We start from the raw sequence: 19,818 nt of genomic DNA on the forward strand, positions 1-19,818 counted from the left end.
CTGAACAATAGAGCATAACGTGCAGTGAATCTGCTTCATTACAGATAAAGTTTAATAAGTTCATCGCTGACAGCTGATGGAGTTAACACACCTAGGTCTGTAAACAGCAATGTAATTAGTGATGGTGAAGTGTAGTCAATCCAGGGGTGCTCCTCAGTTAGACTTCGGTTTGTTTTCAGAGTGTCTGCTTTGTACTGCAGGGGAGAAGAAAACCATTAGTTGTCACAAAATATGCCATAATTTTTTGAGCTCTAATAATAAGGGCGTGACCAAACTTTATGGATCCTAGCTGTAGCTGAAGGAACCCACTGCTCTAACCACAGCATAGACTGGTGCCACCTAGTACTGCCACTTCATCATCTACGGGAATACGTAAGGTTTATAGTTCTGGAAAGTTTCCCTTGATCCAGCCATTCTGCTGCCAGCTGCTTGTCCTGTTACTGAGTGAGCTGCTTCAGGAACAGTTTGTTGGTAGAACTTAGGGGGAAGTGCTGTTGCTTCTGGCAGTTTGGTTTAGTGTACATAGAGCAGGAAGCTTTTCAATACTATAAAATACTAGTAAAGTGAGTGAGGGTGGGAAAATCCAAACTGGCAAACACACTTTTGTTTAAGCTATGCTGTATGTTATTACAGGTCAGGAGTGGCTTTGACTTACCCTAGATAGAAAAATGTAAACTTCACTTTCAGTGCATTAGGTGTAAATTCATGGCTAAGATCTTAATACCATAAATTTATTTGCTCATCGAACAATTGATGTGCAGCTCTGTGGGTTAGCAAGTATTCTGAATTTCCCTTACCTTAAATTTATCTGGGACATCCTGTTGATTCAGAGGAAAGAGTCTTACAAACTTGAAGCTTTCTGCTACCACATAAAATGGTTTATTCTGAGCTTTGGCACACACAGCCATTTGATTTGTACCAATCTGCAGAGACAGTTTAGATAGAAAACAGTATATACACTCAGTACTAGAGTGACAGTAAACTTCCATGGTTCCAACCAGTAGACTCTTCGAGTACTTAACATCCGAACTGAAAGCACTTCTGAAAAGCCCGGAACTCTTCATAGAAACCAAGCTTAAGAAACAGAATGCTCCTTTAAAAGAGCTTTATCTGTGTGCCATTACGGGTCACAACACTCCTGTGATCTAGGCAAGTATCCTCATTTTACAAAGCAGAAGACTGATGCATAGAGGAAGCAGTAGTACAAAAGGGAACAGAAGCCAGAAGTCCTGACTTCCACTCTCTATTCTGATAAACGAAGAGTACTACCTACCAGTGTGTTTCAGGTCAGGAAAGTTACATCTTTGTTTATTCTAACTAGCTTTCATATCTAATGTACTCCTTCAAGCCAAAAAGATATCTTTCTATCTGCAAACTAACTACTCTTTAGGCTATATTTTATTTTGCATATCAATATGAAAGTTGCAAACAGAATATGGTTATTTTTAAAAAGAGTAAGCAAAATAAAGCCATTGCCTTAGGTACAGACTTTGATGCTGACAACTGTGTAAAACTGAAACTGATAGGACTCTGAAGCAAAATTGATTTAACCTTAAACTTTAGTGTGTTGTAAGCATGAAGACTATTCAATTGCAGTGGGCTGTAGAAAGTGGCAACTTATTGTAATAGTCTTAATCATGACACTAATGCATGGGTTATCCACACATAATTAGTAGCAGCTATCGGAGTTTCCTGAATAACCCCCCCCGCGTCATCTAGAAGGAGCCCATTAAGCTATAGTGAGTAAAAATCTAGTAGAAATAAAATGCAAACATTGCTCACATTTTCAAAATCTATCAACACGCACAGTCAGTTCCAGGTATCTGAAGAATCACTAATTCACTACTTCTTACCTTGTTAATAATTCCTCCACTTTCAACCACGCCTTCAGCACCAACTATTACTAGGTTCACTTTCTCCATGATGTAGCTGTTTAAGAAAAAAAGTTAAATCATATAGTGTAGTACTAGAAATGTGACTTAATTTTAATACCTCATGATCATTTTGCTTTTCCAGTAGACTAGTCATTTTTGCAACTATCCAGATATATGCATGCAGCCTATTCATATGTCCTTGGAATTATCCTTCCTTGATCTCCCCAAACAGGAATATTAAATAACCAATGCTTCTCCAAACATACTTGAGGTATTGACCTCAAAAGTTGCTGAGGATATTTTGGCTGAAGTCTACTAGTAATCAGTTACAGAAATTTAGATATTCAATATTACACTATTATGAAGTTATCTTACCTCCACATTTCAAGATGGTCACAACCAAAATATACTTTTAAATAATTCCAAATGCCTTTAATCCCACGTTTTCCCTTCTTTCAATGCCCCCTCACATCTGTTTTCTCCTTCATGGAGAATACTGATAGAAAGAAGATACTTTGTACTTTTATACAGCACCTCTCATCCAAGGAGATAGCATGTGTCTTGGTGCATGAAGGAAATGCAACACCAACTAAAATGCTCATAAGGAGAGAAGTTATATTTTTTCAGTTCTGTCTCTGAGTTATCTGGCCAGATAACTTAATCAGTCAAGTCACTGATCTCATGTTAACTTCCTTGTAAAATACAGCAAGTTAGAGTGGTGTGTATGTTCTTGACAATTGCCTCTCAGGCATTTTGTATTGGATAGAGAATTAAGTTTTACTAACACACTGTTCATAAGAACATAAACATAAGAACAGCCATACTGGGTCAGACCAAAGGTCTATCTAGCCCAATCTTCTGACAGTGGGCAATGTCAGGTGCCCCAGAATGAACAGAACAGGTGATCCATCCCGTCATCCATTCACAGCTTCTGGCAAATAGAGGCTAGGGACACCATCCCTGTTCCATTCTCATGCATATAGGACTCAAATTCTGGTATCTAGTAAGCAATTATCAGCTTTTTAAAAAAAATCCAGTAACTGCACTTCTGTATATATAAAGCATCTGACTTTAAAAAAAACAAAACAAAACACTGGCAGGCAAAATGGAGCCCTTACTAATAGCATCTCAGCTCCTTTTCTCCCCTATATCCCTAAATGCTACACTTAAGCTCAACTATCTTTTTCAATCTAATATCTAAACATTATCAAATACTTCTGCTTGATTTATGGCAATCACATTATCCTAACTGTCAAAAGATTTAGCTTGTACAGTAGCTGTGCCAGTTGATACTACAGTAAATTAGCAAAACCACCTATTCCAATTTGAACAACCTTTTGGGAAGTTCATATATACTATAGTCAAAATGAAAACCAGAAGGACAATGAAAGGCTTGTTAACATCTAAGAATGTAATTAATATACTTACCCAACTGCAGCATCTAGAATCACAGTCACAGGAACGTTGAGCTTGCTAAGGGCCTTTGCCATTTTTTGCCTATTAAAATAATGTTTATGAAGTTTTTAAATCTTTCTTTAAAGAGGTCAGTGAAATTCATAGATGTGATAAAACTAATTTTTTTCAGTATACATGAATGAAACCTGATAGGGCCCTACCAAATTCATGGTCCATTTTGGTCAATCAATTTCATGGTCAGAGGATTTTAAAAATTGTAAATTTCATGATTTCAGCTATTTAAATCTGAAATTTCACGGTGTTGTAATTGTAGGGGTCCTGACCCAAAAAAAGTGTTGTGGGGTGGTCATAAGGTTATTGTAGGGGGAATTTGCACTGCTGCTATCCTTACTTTTGCACTGCTGCTGGCAGTGTTGCTGACTTCAGAGCTGGGCAGCTGGAGAGCGGTGGCTGCTGGCCGGGAGCCCAGCTCTGAAGGCAGAGCTGCCACCAACAGCAGCGCAGAAGTAAGGATGGCATGGTATGGTATTGCCATCCTTACTTCTGCACTACTGCCTGCAGAGCTGGGCCCTCGGTCAGTAGCTGCCACTTTCTGGCCACACAACTCTGAAAGCAGCAGTGTTTGCATCTCCCTATTAGTAACTGTGGTTCTACACTCACTTCTTTTTTTGGTTTCTCCCTGTTGTATGAAAAACTCACACAAATAAAGGGGAAAACAAGCTGACTATCACAGAAATAGTGAAATTGACAATACAGGGAGTAAAACTGAAGAGTCCCCTCTAATCATTCAATTTAGAAATCATAGGTATGACTTGTAACTTTATAAGGTAAAAGACTCAGACAAATGTGATTAAATTGACAGTTTACTGTACATTTAACACCCAGCTTCTTCATCTACTTGGTGTTAGATACAAGATACTATGAACAGAGTTTACTGTGAAATGTTACTTTAGTGAAGCTGATAAATCACACTTTATCTGCCAATCTTCAGGTATTTCAATTGTCATTAGAAATGAAACTGCCTGGTTGGTTGCACTGGTTGTTGTACAGCGTGTATGGTTTTCCTTTACTTCCTTCAAACTATATTGTATCCTCTGGAGACTGACAGCGCTGTACAGAGCTGTCAGTAATATACACTACGTAGAGTCTTAAAGGGAACTTAAAAACAAAAAAAACAACCCAAAACCCACCACATTTTTGGTAAACATTTGTATCCTCCTATTGTTACAAGTAACACTTACTACTATAGCTTATTTTAAAAAATACTTCAAGTTGACTGTCCTTTTAAGCAATCATTCTTAGAGAAAAAATGGGTTGCCGAGCAGGGGCTGGTCATTAAAGTTTTGTTACACCTTAGCTGGAGAGCTTGGGGATGCTATAATATGTTTACTTGATAGCAGTTCTTTGGAAGAGTGTTGCTGTAGATGATCTGTCAAGAGGGATGTGATGTTTTGCAATGAAATAGTTATCTTTCAATAATTACAAAATAGGTAAAAGCTGTTTTTAAAATAGGACTCCACTGATGGACATTAGCTCTACAGTATCTTACTAATCAAGAAGACAAAACTGACATATACTTGCCCTGCTTGATCGGGCTGTGATTCAGTAATATAAACACTGAAACGCTTCTTTGATGCAGCAGCTGCCTCTAACACTCTGAGGACCACTCTCGAATAGGCATGCGTTAATATTCGCTGTTAAAGTAACAGACATTTTACTACTTTAGCAAGTTTCAGGAAAGCTTTGTTATTGTCATGATCTCTTGTAATTATTTACCATGCACAAATGTTTTAAACAATCTTCAGTTACTTTAGATGATATCCCAGATTTCACAAAAATGTAACATTTTAAGAGTTGTAGATACTTTTGGTGACCTGTCCAATATTAAACTCCTGTATTTTTTTACAAAACCATGGGAGGTCAAACCATCATGAAAACTGGACTTTATAGGACACTTAATTACTGAAGCCCTGACAGTGAGAGGGGCTGAGAACCCACAACTTCCATTTAAGCCAGTAGTTGTGGGTGCTTAGTACCACTTAGAACCGGGTCACAGGCTTAATGTCAGTCTGTATGGAAACAAAGGTGGAGGGAGGGGAAAGAAAAAGGGAGTTTTAGAAAATATTTGAATATGTGGCATAAACAAATGTGATGGGTGATAGGTAGGAGTAAAATCTTTACTTGGGAAAGCCAACATCAGATAATGTGGGCTCTCCTTAACAGATGAGGATAAAACCTATTTCCTCCATCACTTGAAATAATGGAACACCCAGAACAGAGTAATCGGTCCTGACATACTTACAGCACCATCTTTGATAAATGTATGGCAGAGTTTTGCAATTTTGTTTCTTGAAAGAGAGATTCTCCTAAGGAAAAGTTCCCCTCGTTCGATCATGATTTCTTTACATTTTGAATAGTCCTGGAAAAAGCAGTAAGAACAAAAATTAGGGCCCAGGATTACTTTGTGAGTAGTGTTACTTTGTGGATGAGTGAAGCATTACACTTGGTGACAAACTCACCGAGTACTCCAGTGAGGTGAGACTGATAAACCTTAGGAAGAGCTCTCCCCCTGAAGAGACTGCCACCGAAGAGTCAACACCAGATAGAGTTTCAATGGCATTTTTGAGATTTACTCTCAAACCCTGAATGGTCTCACCTGAGAGAGAGAGAAATGCAAACTTAATTTCAAAACAAGATACCCATTACATGCTAGACCAGGGGTTCTCGAACTGGGGGGCAGAACCCCTCAGGGGGCCGCAAGCTGTCAGTCTCCACCCCAAACCCTGCTTTGCATCCAGCATTTATAATGGCGTTAAATGTATTAAAAAGTGTTTTTAATTTATAAGGGGGGTGGCACTCAGAGGCTTGCTATGTGAAAGGGGTCACCAGTACAAAAGTTTGAGAACTACTGTGCTAGTCAGAAGTTTAGGTGTATTCTGGTATGGCACTAATGGGTGTATTTTAAAAAATTTCCAAATGACTAACTTGGTATTTCTCCTCCTGGGATTATAGTGGAAGCTTATTACACCATGTGAAAATTTTTCAACTGATTCCATAAGTTAGAGTACAAAATCTATAGTCTTGTAAGCCCTACCTGCCGCATGCCCTCCATCCACCTTTCTCTAGAATAACAGTCATCTAAAAAGAGAATATAAACACTCCTGAAACGTGTATTACTGCCAGGAATGAAAACTGATGAAATACTACTACATAGTCAACAGCAGTGTTGACTGCTCCTGCCTGCCCATCAATGTGCTTTGATTGTAACCTGAAGGAACACGTTCTTGCCGCTAATGAGGTAATTCAGCACCCATGCTCAGCCAATGCTTAGCCACTCTGTGAGCAGAAGAGCACATATCCAGTGAAGCAGATTATATTTAAAGAAACAAACACCAAATACATTTTGAAAACTTTTTTGGTGCTATTTCTGTTTCCCAGATTTTGATTAGTAATGCATGCTTCTCACAGCATGTGCTCATTTCTGCACAACATCTACCAGACAAGTTTCTTATTTCTAACTTTGGATGGAGTGTAGCCTGCTTTTTTTGCTCAAAGACCTCCATGTTTAACTCTTCTCTGAACTTTAAAAATCAGTATGACATTCAGGTTCAAAACACAGGGCTTGCCTTTTACTGCAATGCAGGAACTGGACTGTTAGTTTTGCTTGTGAAAAAGAAAAGGCAGGATCTTGGAAGCAGAGATGAACTGCAGTATAGCTTGCTTCTTGAGAAAGCAAAAATTAAATAATCACCTGAAATGCAACAAAGCTCTGAATTTCAGTCACCTGAAACACCATGAATGTGATTAGGTGTGTCTCAAATATTTAGGGTTGGCAGAATTTGATTTTTTTTACATAATTTTGATGGATAATATCAATAGTTATTTGTGAGCATTTTTAATTTTTATTGATTTGCATTTCACAGTTCTGCAAATTTTGGGGGTTTTAGTATTTTTTCAGTTTTTATCAACTACCAGTTTTCACAGTTGCAGGAAATTATGGGGGTGTCAGACAATAACTTATTAGAGAGCTTTCAGAGTAGCAGCTATGGTAGTCTGTATCTGCAAAAAGAACAGGAGTACTTGTGGCACCTTAGAGACTAACAAATTTATTTGAGCATAAGCTTTATTGGGCTACAGCTCACTTCTTCAGTTTTTTTTTCTCCTGCTGATACTTGCTCATCTTAATTAATTAGCCTCTTAGAGTTAATATGGCTACTTCCACCTTTTCATGTTCTGTATGTATATATTATGTTCTATTCTATGCAGCTGAAGAAGTGGGCTGTAACCCACGAAAGCTTATGTTCAAATAAATTTATTAGTCTCTAAGGTGCCACAAGTACTCCTGTTCTTTTTATTAGCCTCATTCAATAATGATCAGGCAGCATTTTTCTTACTTTGCCTATTTTTAAACGTTGATAATTATGGATGGAAACATTTTTTTGTCAGTTTGTGTGCGGACGGTGAAATCGATGTTCATGAAAACAGAATCCGTCCAAGCCTATCAATGCTGCAAGGTGGTCGGTGAGGTGTATTACCCCGCCCTCTACTGGACGGATTCAGGACTGCTCGTCCTACGGGACGATCTTCCTTTCGCTCCAGGACAGGGGCCTGTGTGCTCGGAGCCGGGTCCGCGGGTTCTAGTCTCGCTCTCGCCCTGCAGCGGAGCGGCGTTTGCCAGGGCCCCTGTACCTTTGTCTCTCTTCAGGAACTCCAGCAGCGCGCGGATGGCGGCCACGGCCGAGGCCACGTCGGGATCCTCCCTCATCTGGGCTTTGAAGGCCTCGATCAGCTCTGCAAGGGAGACGGGGCCCGTCAGCCACAGGGACCCGCCCGGCCTGGGGAAAGCCCCCACCTGGGGCTGGCCAGGCCGGGCAGGCGGGATCTCGTCTCGCCCCCGCCGGCAGGGGGCAGCCCCAGGCCGCGAGGGATGCTAGTGCACGTACGCCGCGGCGTACACACCTGCCTCCAGGGGCGGCTCGGGGGAGGGCCCGGTTAATCCCACCCCCGGATCGGGCCCCGGCCCCTGTTACCTGCTTCGTTCATGGCTTCAGCTGCCGGCGGGACCGGGCCTCTGGGAGCAGCAAGAGCCGGGTTTGTTTCCCCCTCTCACGCGGAGGGAGCTGCTGTCCCCGCCCGGCCCCTTTTCGTGGTGACACCGGCACCTTCCCCCACAGGCCGCCGGTTCTTGCCGCATCACGCGTGACGTACGGGGCAGGGCGACTAGTGAGCGGTGACATCATCTCCAGGCGCCGGAAGCGACGGCCTAGCCGGTGTCTGCTCTCCGCCTGTCTGGGGCTGGGCACTATGAGCGCAGGTGAGTCCTAGCAGGGGCCTCGTCCTGCGGCCCGGGGGCCGCGCCGGAAGCGGGGTGGGGTGTCTGTCATCTCCCCCTCGCTCTCCTTAGAGCCCGGACCGAGGTCTCTCTCTGCTGACACTTCTCCCCGCCGCGGGGTTTGCCGCTGGGGACCCTCGGCCCTGTCCTTTTTCCTTCCCCAGCCCTCTACTGACAGCCCCGGGGCTGCGCGCCCGGTTGTGGGCGGGGAGCGCCGCTGTCCGGCGGCTGGGAAAGACGGGGTGGCGGGTCCCCCCAGTGGATGCAACTGCTGCCTGCGAGCCCCCCGCCTGTTTGCAATCGGGGGCCGCTGAGCTGGTGCGGAGCGGGGGTTGGTAAGCAGCCAACACCCCTCTTTTTTCCTCTTGTCATTCACGTGTAGCCACAGTACTTCCATCTCTTCCCCCCCAGTTGGTTTAAAAAATGTTCCTGCGCTGGGATCTGTGACTCCCAGAGAGGCTGATAAAGATTCCGGAAAGTAGCCCGGTGTAAGCAAAACACTCTAATTAGTTTAGCTCGGGAATAGCCCCTGATACACAGTCTTTTCATTTCTAGTGTGTCGTCGTCCCCCGTCCCTATATAACTAGGTTCAAAAATATATAATGCTTCATTATGTATAACATAATAGATTCTACTCCCCTTCCATGTTTGATGGCGTTCATGGAATTTTTGGTAATAAACTTATGGAATAACTGCACTTATGCTGAATCTTAGACGGTGTGATCACACATTCTTGCTAACATTTTTTTTTGCTATTGTGTGTGAGACTGAAAAGTGTTACTAAAGAAAAACATGTCTAATAGTAGAATATAAGGCCCTGATTCTGCAAACACTTATGCACACTCAATTAAATGGGCATCAAACCAAATAGTATTTTTGCTTATGGATCTTTAAATTTTGGCCTTCCCATATTTCTAAAGAAGCGGTTACTTGATGCCATATTGTGAGAGTGTTGTCTGTTCTCAAACATATGTATTATTATTGCTTTTCTAGATGATGAGCTAAATCTCTTAGTCATCATCGTTGACACAAATCCTATCTGGTGGGGGAAGAAAGCGCTAGGAGAATCAGAGGTAAGGCTTCCTGACTAGCATGGGGTCACAATGAAGTTTTCCAAAAGACTTTTTCTGTAATTTTTTGACAAAATCTGTTTTATTTTTAAATGCATGACAATCCAAATTGAACTGCATTTGCTGGAGACAAACTGGGAAATACTCTTTGAATTCAAAATTATGCTAATATTGCCTTATGATAAAATAGTTGAAATAATGTCTTGTCATGTCTAATGCCCTTTTAAACAAATGATATGCTGGATTGGTTTGCGCTGCAGCAGTTTCTGACTGAATACAGGATGGAGAGTCAGGTACTCTTGAGTTCTAATCCAAGTTGTTGTCACTGTCTTGCTCTGTAGTCTTGGCCAAGTAAATTAGTCTGAAATTTTCAAAATTGGCCACTAATTTTAAGAGCTCAACTTGAGGCATCTTGGGCCTGATTTTTAGAAGTATTGAACACCCAAAACTCTAGTTGAAATCAGTGGAAGTTGTCGGTGCTCAGCACCTCTGAAAACCAGGCTGTTGGTTTCTCGGGTTGGACATGCACATTTGATTAGCGGACACTTGAAAATTGTAAAATCTCTATTCCTTGGTTTCCTCATTCTTAAAACTGGGATGATAATACCCATATCAGAGTTCTTGTAAGGATTAACTAGTTGATCTTTGTGCTGTGCTTTGAAGATGCTGAACCCTGTGTAAATGGTATTCCAATGCCAAACATGTTCTGTAGCATGACAATGATTAATAGTGGTTCTGGGGGGTGACAGTCTCTCATATATAATATTTATTTTAATTTCCATTTCTGTCTCTGTATGCACAGACACAGAAGTGGAAAAACACTTTTCCAGACACTCTCCCACGTACTACAGAGAGGATTATCTGCCTTTTGAATTTCATGTTCATTCCCTTTGTAAATTCCAAACCCTAATGAAAATATTACTTGTATGTGCAGATTTTTTTTAAAGTTCTTATTTAAATTCGGTGGCTCTTCTGGTACATTTATTTTTCTGAGCTTTTCACATGTGTCCTTTCTTGATTTTCTTTTTTCAACAGTTTACATTATCAAAATGCCTGGATGCAGTAATGGTGATGGGAAATTCACATCTATTTATGAATCGTAGCAACAAACTTGCTGTAATAGCAAGTCATACACAAGAAAGGTACAATAGCTTTCTTATACAGTATCCTTTTTATTTATAAAACTTCCTTTTATATATTACTCTTTTGAATAGCTGTGTGCTGAAGAGAATAATTCAAACAAAGGTTAAAATACATGATCTATTAGATACCCTTTTAAAAAACAAACGAATAAAAACATTGAGGGGAGGGGATTGTGGGTTGGTGATTATTGAATGCAAAAGAAAACAAGAGAAAGGGATTGTGAGAAGAAAGAGGTGAACAAAAATAGCTTTTGAAATTAAAAATAAAAATATTGACTTTTAAATCTTGACTATTAACAAAAGAGGTGGCAAGTTCCCTTTCTGGAGATTGTCCCAATAACAGGGTGATTGCTTGCTGAGCAAAGAAATGAGGGGGAGTTCCTTAAAGACAGATGGTGTCTGAATTCCAGTTCCCAACAGGATGAGTGTCAGAGAGAAAGTATTTAATGTTGGTGGGGCTTACGCTGTTTAGGGCTTTGTAAACACACTCCTTACATAGTTATTAGTGTCCTGGGTACTAAGAATTGTTTGGAATAAAATTTTGTGTCAGTGGTTGAATTTGTGGCTCTTCACCTATTTCCTTAAAAACAAATGATTAATACTGTGCTGCTGTTTCTCGCTTTTAGTCGTTTCTTGTACCCTGGAAAGCACTGGGCATTTGCAGATCTCTTTGGAGACGGTGGTAGTTTCGTAGAGTCTAATTGCTCTGGCAGCAAAGATGGAAAATATGAATTATTAACTGCAATAAATGAAATAATCACAGAGGAGATTAAAGACCTGATGACAAAAAGTAAGATGATTTTTTGTTAATGAATATAGCCATCTTGGTTAATTTAGTTCCACATTCTCGTTAGTTTTTTTTTTTTTAAATACTGTTTAAAGTAAGAAAAATAATACTTTGAGATGTTATGTGAAAAGGACACTGTTAAGGAGATTACGTTCCACATTTTACCTATCTTTATAATGATCTACTTGGGAGCTGGGTTGCTAAAACAACTGTACAACTGATTAGAACACACCTGAAATATTTTGTCCCATTCTAGGCAGCTCAATATCAGAAACCTGTAATGAAGCTGGAGGGAATTCAGAGAAAAGCAAAAAACCTAAGGGGCTGATTTAATAAAGATTGAAATAAGTAAATGTGGACGGTTTGGCTAAATGATAACTAAGGATATGATCGCTGTCTACAGGTCTGGATGAAGCAAAGGAAATTCCTAAGCTTAATATGAATAACTACAAAATAGCTGGAAAGACCGATAGGAACTGATGGAAGCTCCTTTGCATTTGTCTTCTGAAGCTTATTCTCCATCATTCTATATTTTGTTAATGTGCAAGAATTTGAGGCCAAGTGGGATACTGAATTATCGAACCTTTATTAGAGCCTGTGTTTTAATGTTATTTGCCCAAGACACAATTCAAATTAAATGTTTAGAATTCAAATACTTTTAATTTGTACAAAGGTCATTTCTGTGTATTTTTGGATTACAGCTGACATGAAGGGCCAGCAAACGGAAACTTTGTTGGCAGGATCACTGGCTAAAGCACTTTGTTGTATCCTTTTTAAAATACTGGAATTTTCAAAATCTCTCTCTCTCTCTCTATCTTGTTTACACCATCATTGTAGGGAATCTTGAACTCTTCTGTGGTAGCATTCTGTGTTAGAATATTGTCAGTTTCATATGCTAAAGTTATGACTTATGAGTATAATACCATCAGATCGGAAACTTCAGTAAAGTGTGTGTTGGTAAAAGAGGGTACAATTGTTTAGTGCAGTTAGTACATTTTCTGTCTATTTTAGTAAGTTTTGGAAGGTTTATAGATCTGTTTCCTGAATAGAATAAAATGTTTCCTGAATACCAAGTGTAATAGATATTCACAGGATGAACAAGGAAGTAAAAGGTACCGTCTTTTCTTCTACTTGAATATTTACCTGAATATTAGAACGAGGGGGGAGGGGAAAATGCTGGCCCTTTTTCAACTGGCAGCAATGGGCAGTACTGGTTGTCCTAATCATCTAAACTACCCAATTTGAGCGCCGATTGAAGATTGGTAATATAGGGATTGACATACGTAACCGGGTATGCTGAGTCAGGAGCTAATTCAGCACCTGTCACTGTAATACCCACCAGTATATGTCAAGTGGGACCTAACTGGAAGACAGACAGTTGACAGAGGGTGTCAGTTAACTGAATTAGCACTACAACTGAAAGGCTAATGGAAGCAGAAGCAACCCCAGCAGGTGGGATTATATACATTGAGAGGAAGGAAGAGTGGGTACCTTGAAGGAAGGCTGAAGAAGGCAGAACTAGGTGCTGCTTGCACTGCTCTCTTCCTAGAGGCAAGTGGGGCAGCTGGCTATGGAATCTAAATACATGTAAATAACACTGCAGGCTGTGGCCTGCTGAAAGACTATAATAAAGTCTGGTGTTGGTGAAGGAGACCTGGAGTGGTTGTGGTCTGTGATTAAGGCCTGAAAGGATTCTTGGGGATCACCTCATGTCACTATATTTAAGTTGATCTTTGTGACAGCATATTAATAACCCTAACCCTTTTGTGATGTGGACATCTATGCGTTGGACTGAATTACAACCAGAAAGCCATTATGATGACTGTCACACACCTGTGAACTGGTCTGTGTTTGAACCAGTGAACCGTCAATGAGAGACTGAAATTCCCTTGCTTTTCACCATCCAGTTGCTTTTTGAGAATGAATGAATATGGTGGTATCTACTTTCAGACCAATGCTGAATTAAGTCTGCTGCTATTTGTCAGATTTTTCTTTCTTGCTCTTTTCATGATACTTAGTCTTCTCAGTATACTGATAAAGCAGTCTCTCATTGACTGCTGTAAGTGAGGTGTATGATCATACTACACAATTTCAAAGAAAAAATATTGGAGGCTAATGTATGGAGTAACTGTGAAACACTAATGCATGTTTTTGTCTCCAATATGTAGCCAGCCAAGAAATTAAATCAAGAATTTTGGTAAGATCTTCTATATAAAATGTTCTTAATGAGCTTTGATATCCAGTAGTACTATTGTGTAGTCTAACAGGTGTCAATTGCTTTACCTAGGTCATAAAAGCTGCAGAAGACAGTGCATTGCAGTATATGAATTTCATGAATGTGATCTTTGCAGCACAGAAACAGGTGAAGTTAATGTTTTATTGTGATAAATATTCAATTATTTCAATATCAACATGTAAACATAAAGATTGTCTATCCCTGTTATGTATGTGCTTCTAATTAAGGGATGCTTGGGGCCATCTGAGCATCTTCTTGCCATGGGAAGAGACAACTAAGTTAAAATGTAGATCCAGGTCACCACACTGTAACAGAAAGTGGCCACCAGTTCAGCCCAAAATGACTACTGAGCCTTACCCCTACATCTTAGAATTAGATACTGTATATTAGGTAAGCTTCATCTGTGGTCCTTCCCAGATTGCCAGTTATTGGACAGGGAAGGGTGGATGATGTGGTACATGCTATGGGTAAAGTCAAATACAGTACTTTGTTTTGGTGCCGAAGGCCAAGAGCCTCAGCAGTCTGTTCAGATGAATGTAGTGGGACTTACAACTAAAATAGATCTCAGCAGTAATGGTAATGGAGAGTTATATTTATTGTACTATTGTAACTTCAATTTTCTGTAAGCCTCATCTTTCTGGTTTCAGCATATTTTGATTGATGCCTGTGTTTTGGACTCTGATTCAGGACTCCTACAGCAGGTATAATATACTTTTATTACTCATTGGTTATATTGGTTCTTAGATGAAGTACTGCAAATAGCTGTTTTGTGACCACTTGTTTGACACATTTGAAATCATCTTCTCTCAAACTTTTTGCTCCCTTTGCTTGGAGATAGAAAGATTAGAACTGGGCAAATCAAGCCTCAATCTTGTGTGATAACGAACTGGCTCCTATTTGTTCCCTTTTATGTGACAAAACCTTAAATCAGCTCTCTCCACTTTATCTCCTGGATACTGTGTCACATCAGAAATGTTTTTGATCAGTTCCTCCCCACCCTGTTATTGGAACACACTGTCCTGAATCTGAACTGTTCTCTACTTAACAAACACTGATTGCTGGAAACTATTGCCTCCTTCCAGGGATAAACATTTGTTGAATAGGCACTGGTTTTGGTAGTATATACGGATCAAGAATCTTAATGTAGGATAGTACAAGAAACAATTGAGGATTCTTTTTATTTAAATTATTGATCGGGGGGAGTCTTTCAGTTTTAAAATCTCAACTGGGAATCAAGCAAAAAAATGTTCTCAGGTATATAAGCAATGTAAGAACAACTATGGTTTTAAGAAACTTAATTTAAAAAATAAAGTTGGCTCTGTATCTAAGTGTGAGGTCCATTGACATCTACTTATTTCTAACGGCTGTCCTTTACTGCAGTACCAAAGAGAGGGGAGACACTTTCTTGCTCATATCTTTCTCCATGGACAATCCTCCACCTTTAAGTTTCCCCTGAGGCTGTTCAAAAGCCAGGGATGGAAATATCTGGGGTAAATAACTTCTTTAGAATCTGAAATCTGTGGGACTTGAAAAAATGTGTGGCTTTTTTAACCTTTCTGTAGTATGTAGCAATTTCTGTTCAGGTTTGTGTCAAAATTGTTCCTATGTTAAGTGCTTGCAATGTATGCTTTCCAGGCTTGTGACATTACAGGAGGCATATACCTGAAAGTGCCCCGGATTCCCTCCCTTTTGCAGTATTTGCTGGTAAGTAATTTAAAAAAAACACGAGGGCTGCTCTGACTCCTGTTGAAGTCGGTTGCAAAATTCCTCTTGACTTCATTGGGAGCAGAAGCAGACTCTTTGAGCTGACGTGGAAGTTAAGCGTTGGGAACCCTGACTGCTCGAAGGGATTCAGCTGTTTGATATGCTTCAGTAGATGCTGCAATGAGAAGTCATGGGAGGGTATGGACAAGCATCATAAGGGACAGGCTTTGCAGGAGGGCTTTCACGCTTGGCTGGCATAGTCATGTGTGACGCTTCACTGTGGTGAGGGGATATCCTAAAAGAAGACTGGGAAACTGAACAAGGGGAAATATCTCTCAAAGTATCTAAGAATGTCACTTACCTGAAGTGCTGGTGCATAATATTGATTTTGCCTGGGGAGACTTGGAGGAAAATGACAATATGATATAAGTTTGTACTACTGAAAGTTATTACTATCTGATGGCTGTTCCTTGTCTGTTTGAAATGAATTGGTCTAGTCCAGTTCCTAGTGGACAAGTGCCTATGATGCAGAACCCACCAAAATTGACAGCAACTGGCAACCTGTATAGTGCTCAGTGAGTGAATTAGGGGTTTGGAACGGGTCCCATATGAGGAGAGATTAAAGAGGCTAGGACTTTTCAGCTTGGAAAAGAGGAGACTAAGCGGGGGATATGATAGAGGTATATAAAATCATGAGTGGTCTGGAGAAAGTGAATAAGGAAAAGTTATTTACTTGTTCCCATAATTATAATATAAGAACTAGGGGCCACCAAATGAAATTAATGGTCAGCAAATAAAAGGAAGTTCTTCTTCACGCAGTCAACTTGTGGAACTCCTTGTCTGAGGAAGTTGTGAAGGCTAGGACTATAACAGGGTTTAAAAGAGAACTGGATAAATTCATGGAGGTTAAGTCCATTAATGGCTATTAACCAGGATAGTAAGGAATGGTGTCCCTACCCTCTGTTTGTCAGAGGGCGGTGATGGACAGCAGGAGAGAGATCACTTGATCATTACCTGTTAAGTTTACTCCCTCTGGGGCACCTGGAATTGGCCACTGTCGGTAGACAGGATACTGGGCTGGATGGACCTTTGATTTGACTCAGGACGGCCGTTCTTATGTTCCTATGCCATGACGACTGAAGTATGCTCTTACCTGCAGAGGTGTTGCAGCAGGTTAGAATATGAGGCACGGTGATAGGAGGGAATGAGGGGCAGCAAACTTTTCATAACTGTTCTTTGTTCTTTATGGATTCTGTGGATAAATTTGTGATGTGTCTCCTGGGGTATCATTCTGGCATCTCTAACCCCCAGTAAACTCTCTCATGCTTAAAATTGATGTTGAATGAATAGTCATGTCTTAAAATGACTTGATGATTTTAAAAAGGTCATTTTTTATTTATTGCGATATGAGCAACAAAACATTTCCTGGAAGGTGAATGAGGACAAAATTCCCTTCTTCCTCAAATTACTTAATGACCTGATGCAGTCATAGAGGTGAATTTCTTTGGCAAGTGGGAGGGTAACTTTCTTCTCTGCAGTAGTTTTGGTGTATATAGCAAAGTCCTTTAACACAGTTGTTTCCTCCCAGATTCTAAAATACCCTCCCATTTTTTTTAATTTATACAGTGGGTGTTTCTTCCTGATCAAGAGCAAAGATCCCAACTAATCCTTCCACCCCCCATTCATGTTGACTATCGAGCGGCTTGCTTCTGTCATCGAAATCTCATTGAAATAGGTTATGTCTGCTCTGTGTGTTTGTCAAGTAAGTTTTACAAATATATTTAACAGAACTGACCTAATTTCTCTTGTTTCAAGGTAACTATTTTAGTGAAAATGGCCTATTCTTTTATTTTCCAGTATTCTGCAACTTCAGCCCTATTTGTAGCACATGCGAGTAAGTACTCTTCTTGACTTTTGTTTGCTTGTGTAGGCTAGGCTTAGAAATGTATTCAGCATATTTTATTTTTTCTTTCTTGTATTATTTCAGGACTGCTTTTAAGATTTCGTTACCACCTGTCATGAAGGCCAAGAAAAAGAAGCTAAAACTAGCTATATAGCAACGTTATAGAAATACACCAACCATTACCTCCTCCACGTAATTCCATGAAACAGCATGTAGTTGAGAAGGTGGCATTTTTTAATAAGTGTGAAAGAAATAATTGTTCAAATCTATGTTGCTAAACATTGAAAAACATCACACACTATATGCACCATCTCTGTAAGCAACAAATGGTTGTATTGGTGCATGCTCTGTGTTATTTTAAAATCAAATCTCCTATTTGTGACTATCAGGAGCCAGAAACTGCTTGTATAAAGCAGAAGGTGCATTTACCATTATAGAACAACATAATAGCATCCCTAAGCAGTTTAGAAGTTAGACAGAGAATGCAAATGCTTAGGCCCTGATCCTGCATGCATGTTAAAGTTAACGGTAAGCATGGCTGTATGTGTTTGCAGGATCCAGGCTGTAGTGTTATGGATGGATTCTGTAGTTCTTTTCAACACGGTTTGTTGTTCAATTTAATTTGTGAAGAGGCAAGTTTGATTTTTTTTTTCTTCCCACCCCCCGCCCCCACTAAATTCCCCTTTCGTGGGTATTATCTGCTTTAAGTGTGTTTTATTCTTTTCTCACTTTAATATCTTCTCCCCAAAACACAAGTATATTGAAGATTATTCAGGTGAATAATTTTATTACAAGGTAATACAGATAATGAGTAATTTTCCTTTTGAAATTCAGTAACAGAAGCATCTGTGAATTTTTTTTTTTCCACTCATGTGTAGGGATTTGTTTTTACGATATTTTGAAACTGGAAAACAGTTTAATTGTCTGAAATCTGATAGCAAGTTTCTTTTTTAGATTTGACTTGCACCAAAGAAAGATAATGTAGGAAGGCCTCTGTTATGAATTGATTTATTTTCTGTATCTCAGCAGGTGAACGCGTGGTGCATGTTCAGCTTTCGAAACCTTTTGTGTTTAAACCAAACAAAAAATTTAATTCTCTATTTTTAATTCCCTACTTTTAATCCGTAACTGTATCTTTTGGTGTTTTAAAATATATTTAATAATTGTTGTACTACTCAGAGGCAATATGGGAATAATTGTTTTCTAGGTAGAAAACATGACTGCAGATAAATTCTTTTTTTAATGGTATATGCAGGAAATGATGATTTATAATATTTTCATCAGGTTTTTGCCTGTGTTACCATTTTATTGAAAATGCCAGTCTTTTACTGGCTCATTTATTAACTAAATGCAATTTTATATGAACACTGTATTTATAGTTTGCTTTATATAAATATTTGTAATAAAGTGACTTTAAAAAAAATGGCCTTTTTCCCCTTTTATCCTCGCTTTTATAACCTTAAAGGCAAAATCATCAAAGGTTAATTTAGTATGAGGGTCCACACCAGACAAGGCATCTTGCATACTGCTGAGTATCTTGATGAACAGTTTAGACTCAAACGTGTGCAACAAAGAGGGCAATATGGGCCCTTGCAATGTAAAATTAGGCGTGGTTTGTAAACTCCAAGTACTGTTGGTACATACTGTTACTCCTGAGGGCATTCTGCACCGAAAAAAAAATAACAATTCTGTGCACAATATTTTAAAATTCTTCAAATGTTATTTGTTGAATAAATATGGAGGCTCCAGCATGGCACAGGGGAGCACAGGCCACTGGCTGAACAGAGGTGGGATATCACTGTGCAGCTCCCTCCTGGAACACGGACTCAGCAGTGAGGCTGCACCTAACCTTGACACAGCGCAAGGACCAGACCCTGCCCCAGAAACACCCTAGGGCCACGCTACTCCATGCCAGGTGAACCAGGTGTGGGCAGGCAGGCTCAGCATGGCAGGATCCAAGTGTGGAGGGGCTTAATGTGGGGAGATCCAGGTATGTGTTGAGAGGGTTCTGTGTGGGGCAACCTGGGTGCGGGTGGCTCAGTGAGGGATCCGGGTGCAACGGTAATGGGTCCAGGTGAAGGTGGTTGGGGCTCGAGGAGGAGGGCTGGGGGGGAGTTAGAGCTCAGCAGGGGGATCTGAGGGGCTCAGTGGGGTATCTAGATGCTGGGGGAGTGGGGCTCAGTGGGGTGGAAGCATGGGTGGCTCATCGGGGGGTTTCTGACTGCGGGGAAGTGAGGCTTGGTGGGAGAGACTGGGTATGAGGGGGTCTGGATGCACAGAGGTTGGGCGGATGGTGGAGCAGCTCCCTATACAGGGATCCCTCCCCCTACAGCTGAGGAGTGATGGGTGTAGGA

The 19,818-nt window shown here is 40.3% G+C and overlaps 2 protein-coding genes across 3 annotated transcripts; one reads left to right on the forward strand and one right to left on the reverse strand.

Moving 5' to 3' along the window:
* Positions 1 to 34: 34 nt before the first annotated feature.
* EIF2B1 (eukaryotic translation initiation factor 2B subunit alpha) lies at positions 35 to 8,459 on the reverse strand. The gene is made up of 9 exons (XM_034790594.1): positions 8,321 to 8,459; positions 7,980 to 8,081; positions 5,810 to 5,946; positions 5,593 to 5,709; positions 4,872 to 4,984; positions 3,303 to 3,371; positions 1,854 to 1,929; positions 798 to 923; positions 35 to 194 (listed from the first exon to the last, which is right to left on the reverse strand). The coding sequence occupies exons 1-9, from the start codon at positions 8,331 to 8,333 to the stop codon at positions 39 to 41; spliced, it is 909 nt and encodes a 302-aa protein (XP_034646485.1). The 5' UTR covers positions 8,334 to 8,459; the 3' UTR covers positions 35 to 38.
* GTF2H3 (general transcription factor IIH subunit 3) lies at positions 8,457 to 19,127 on the forward strand. Of its 2 annotated transcripts, XM_034790592.1 has the most exons (13): positions 8,459 to 8,604; positions 9,616 to 9,695; positions 10,728 to 10,834; positions 11,461 to 11,624; positions 12,323 to 12,385; positions 12,704 to 12,733; positions 13,790 to 13,818; positions 13,909 to 13,983; positions 14,505 to 14,558; positions 15,493 to 15,561; positions 17,188 to 17,323; positions 17,419 to 17,455; positions 17,549 to 19,127. In XM_034790592.1, the coding sequence occupies exons 1-13, from the start codon at positions 8,595 to 8,597 to the stop codon at positions 17,616 to 17,618; spliced, it is 924 nt and encodes a 307-aa protein (XP_034646483.1). In that variant the 5' UTR covers positions 8,459 to 8,594; the 3' UTR covers positions 17,619 to 19,127. The 2 variants fall into 2 exon arrangements, with proteins under 2 accessions (XP_034646484.1, XP_034646483.1); XM_034790593.1 differs by lacking the exon at positions 17,188 to 17,323 and having other exon boundaries at positions 8,457 to 8,604; positions 17,377 to 17,455.
* Positions 19,128 to 19,818: the final 691 nt, after the last annotated feature.

The sequence above is a fragment of the Trachemys scripta genome, chromosome 15 (genome assembly GCF_013100865.1).
Source record: "Trachemys scripta elegans isolate TJP31775 chromosome 15, CAS_Tse_1.0, whole genome shotgun sequence".
NCBI classification, from domain to species: domain Eukaryota; kingdom Metazoa; phylum Chordata; order Testudines; family Emydidae; genus Trachemys; species Trachemys scripta.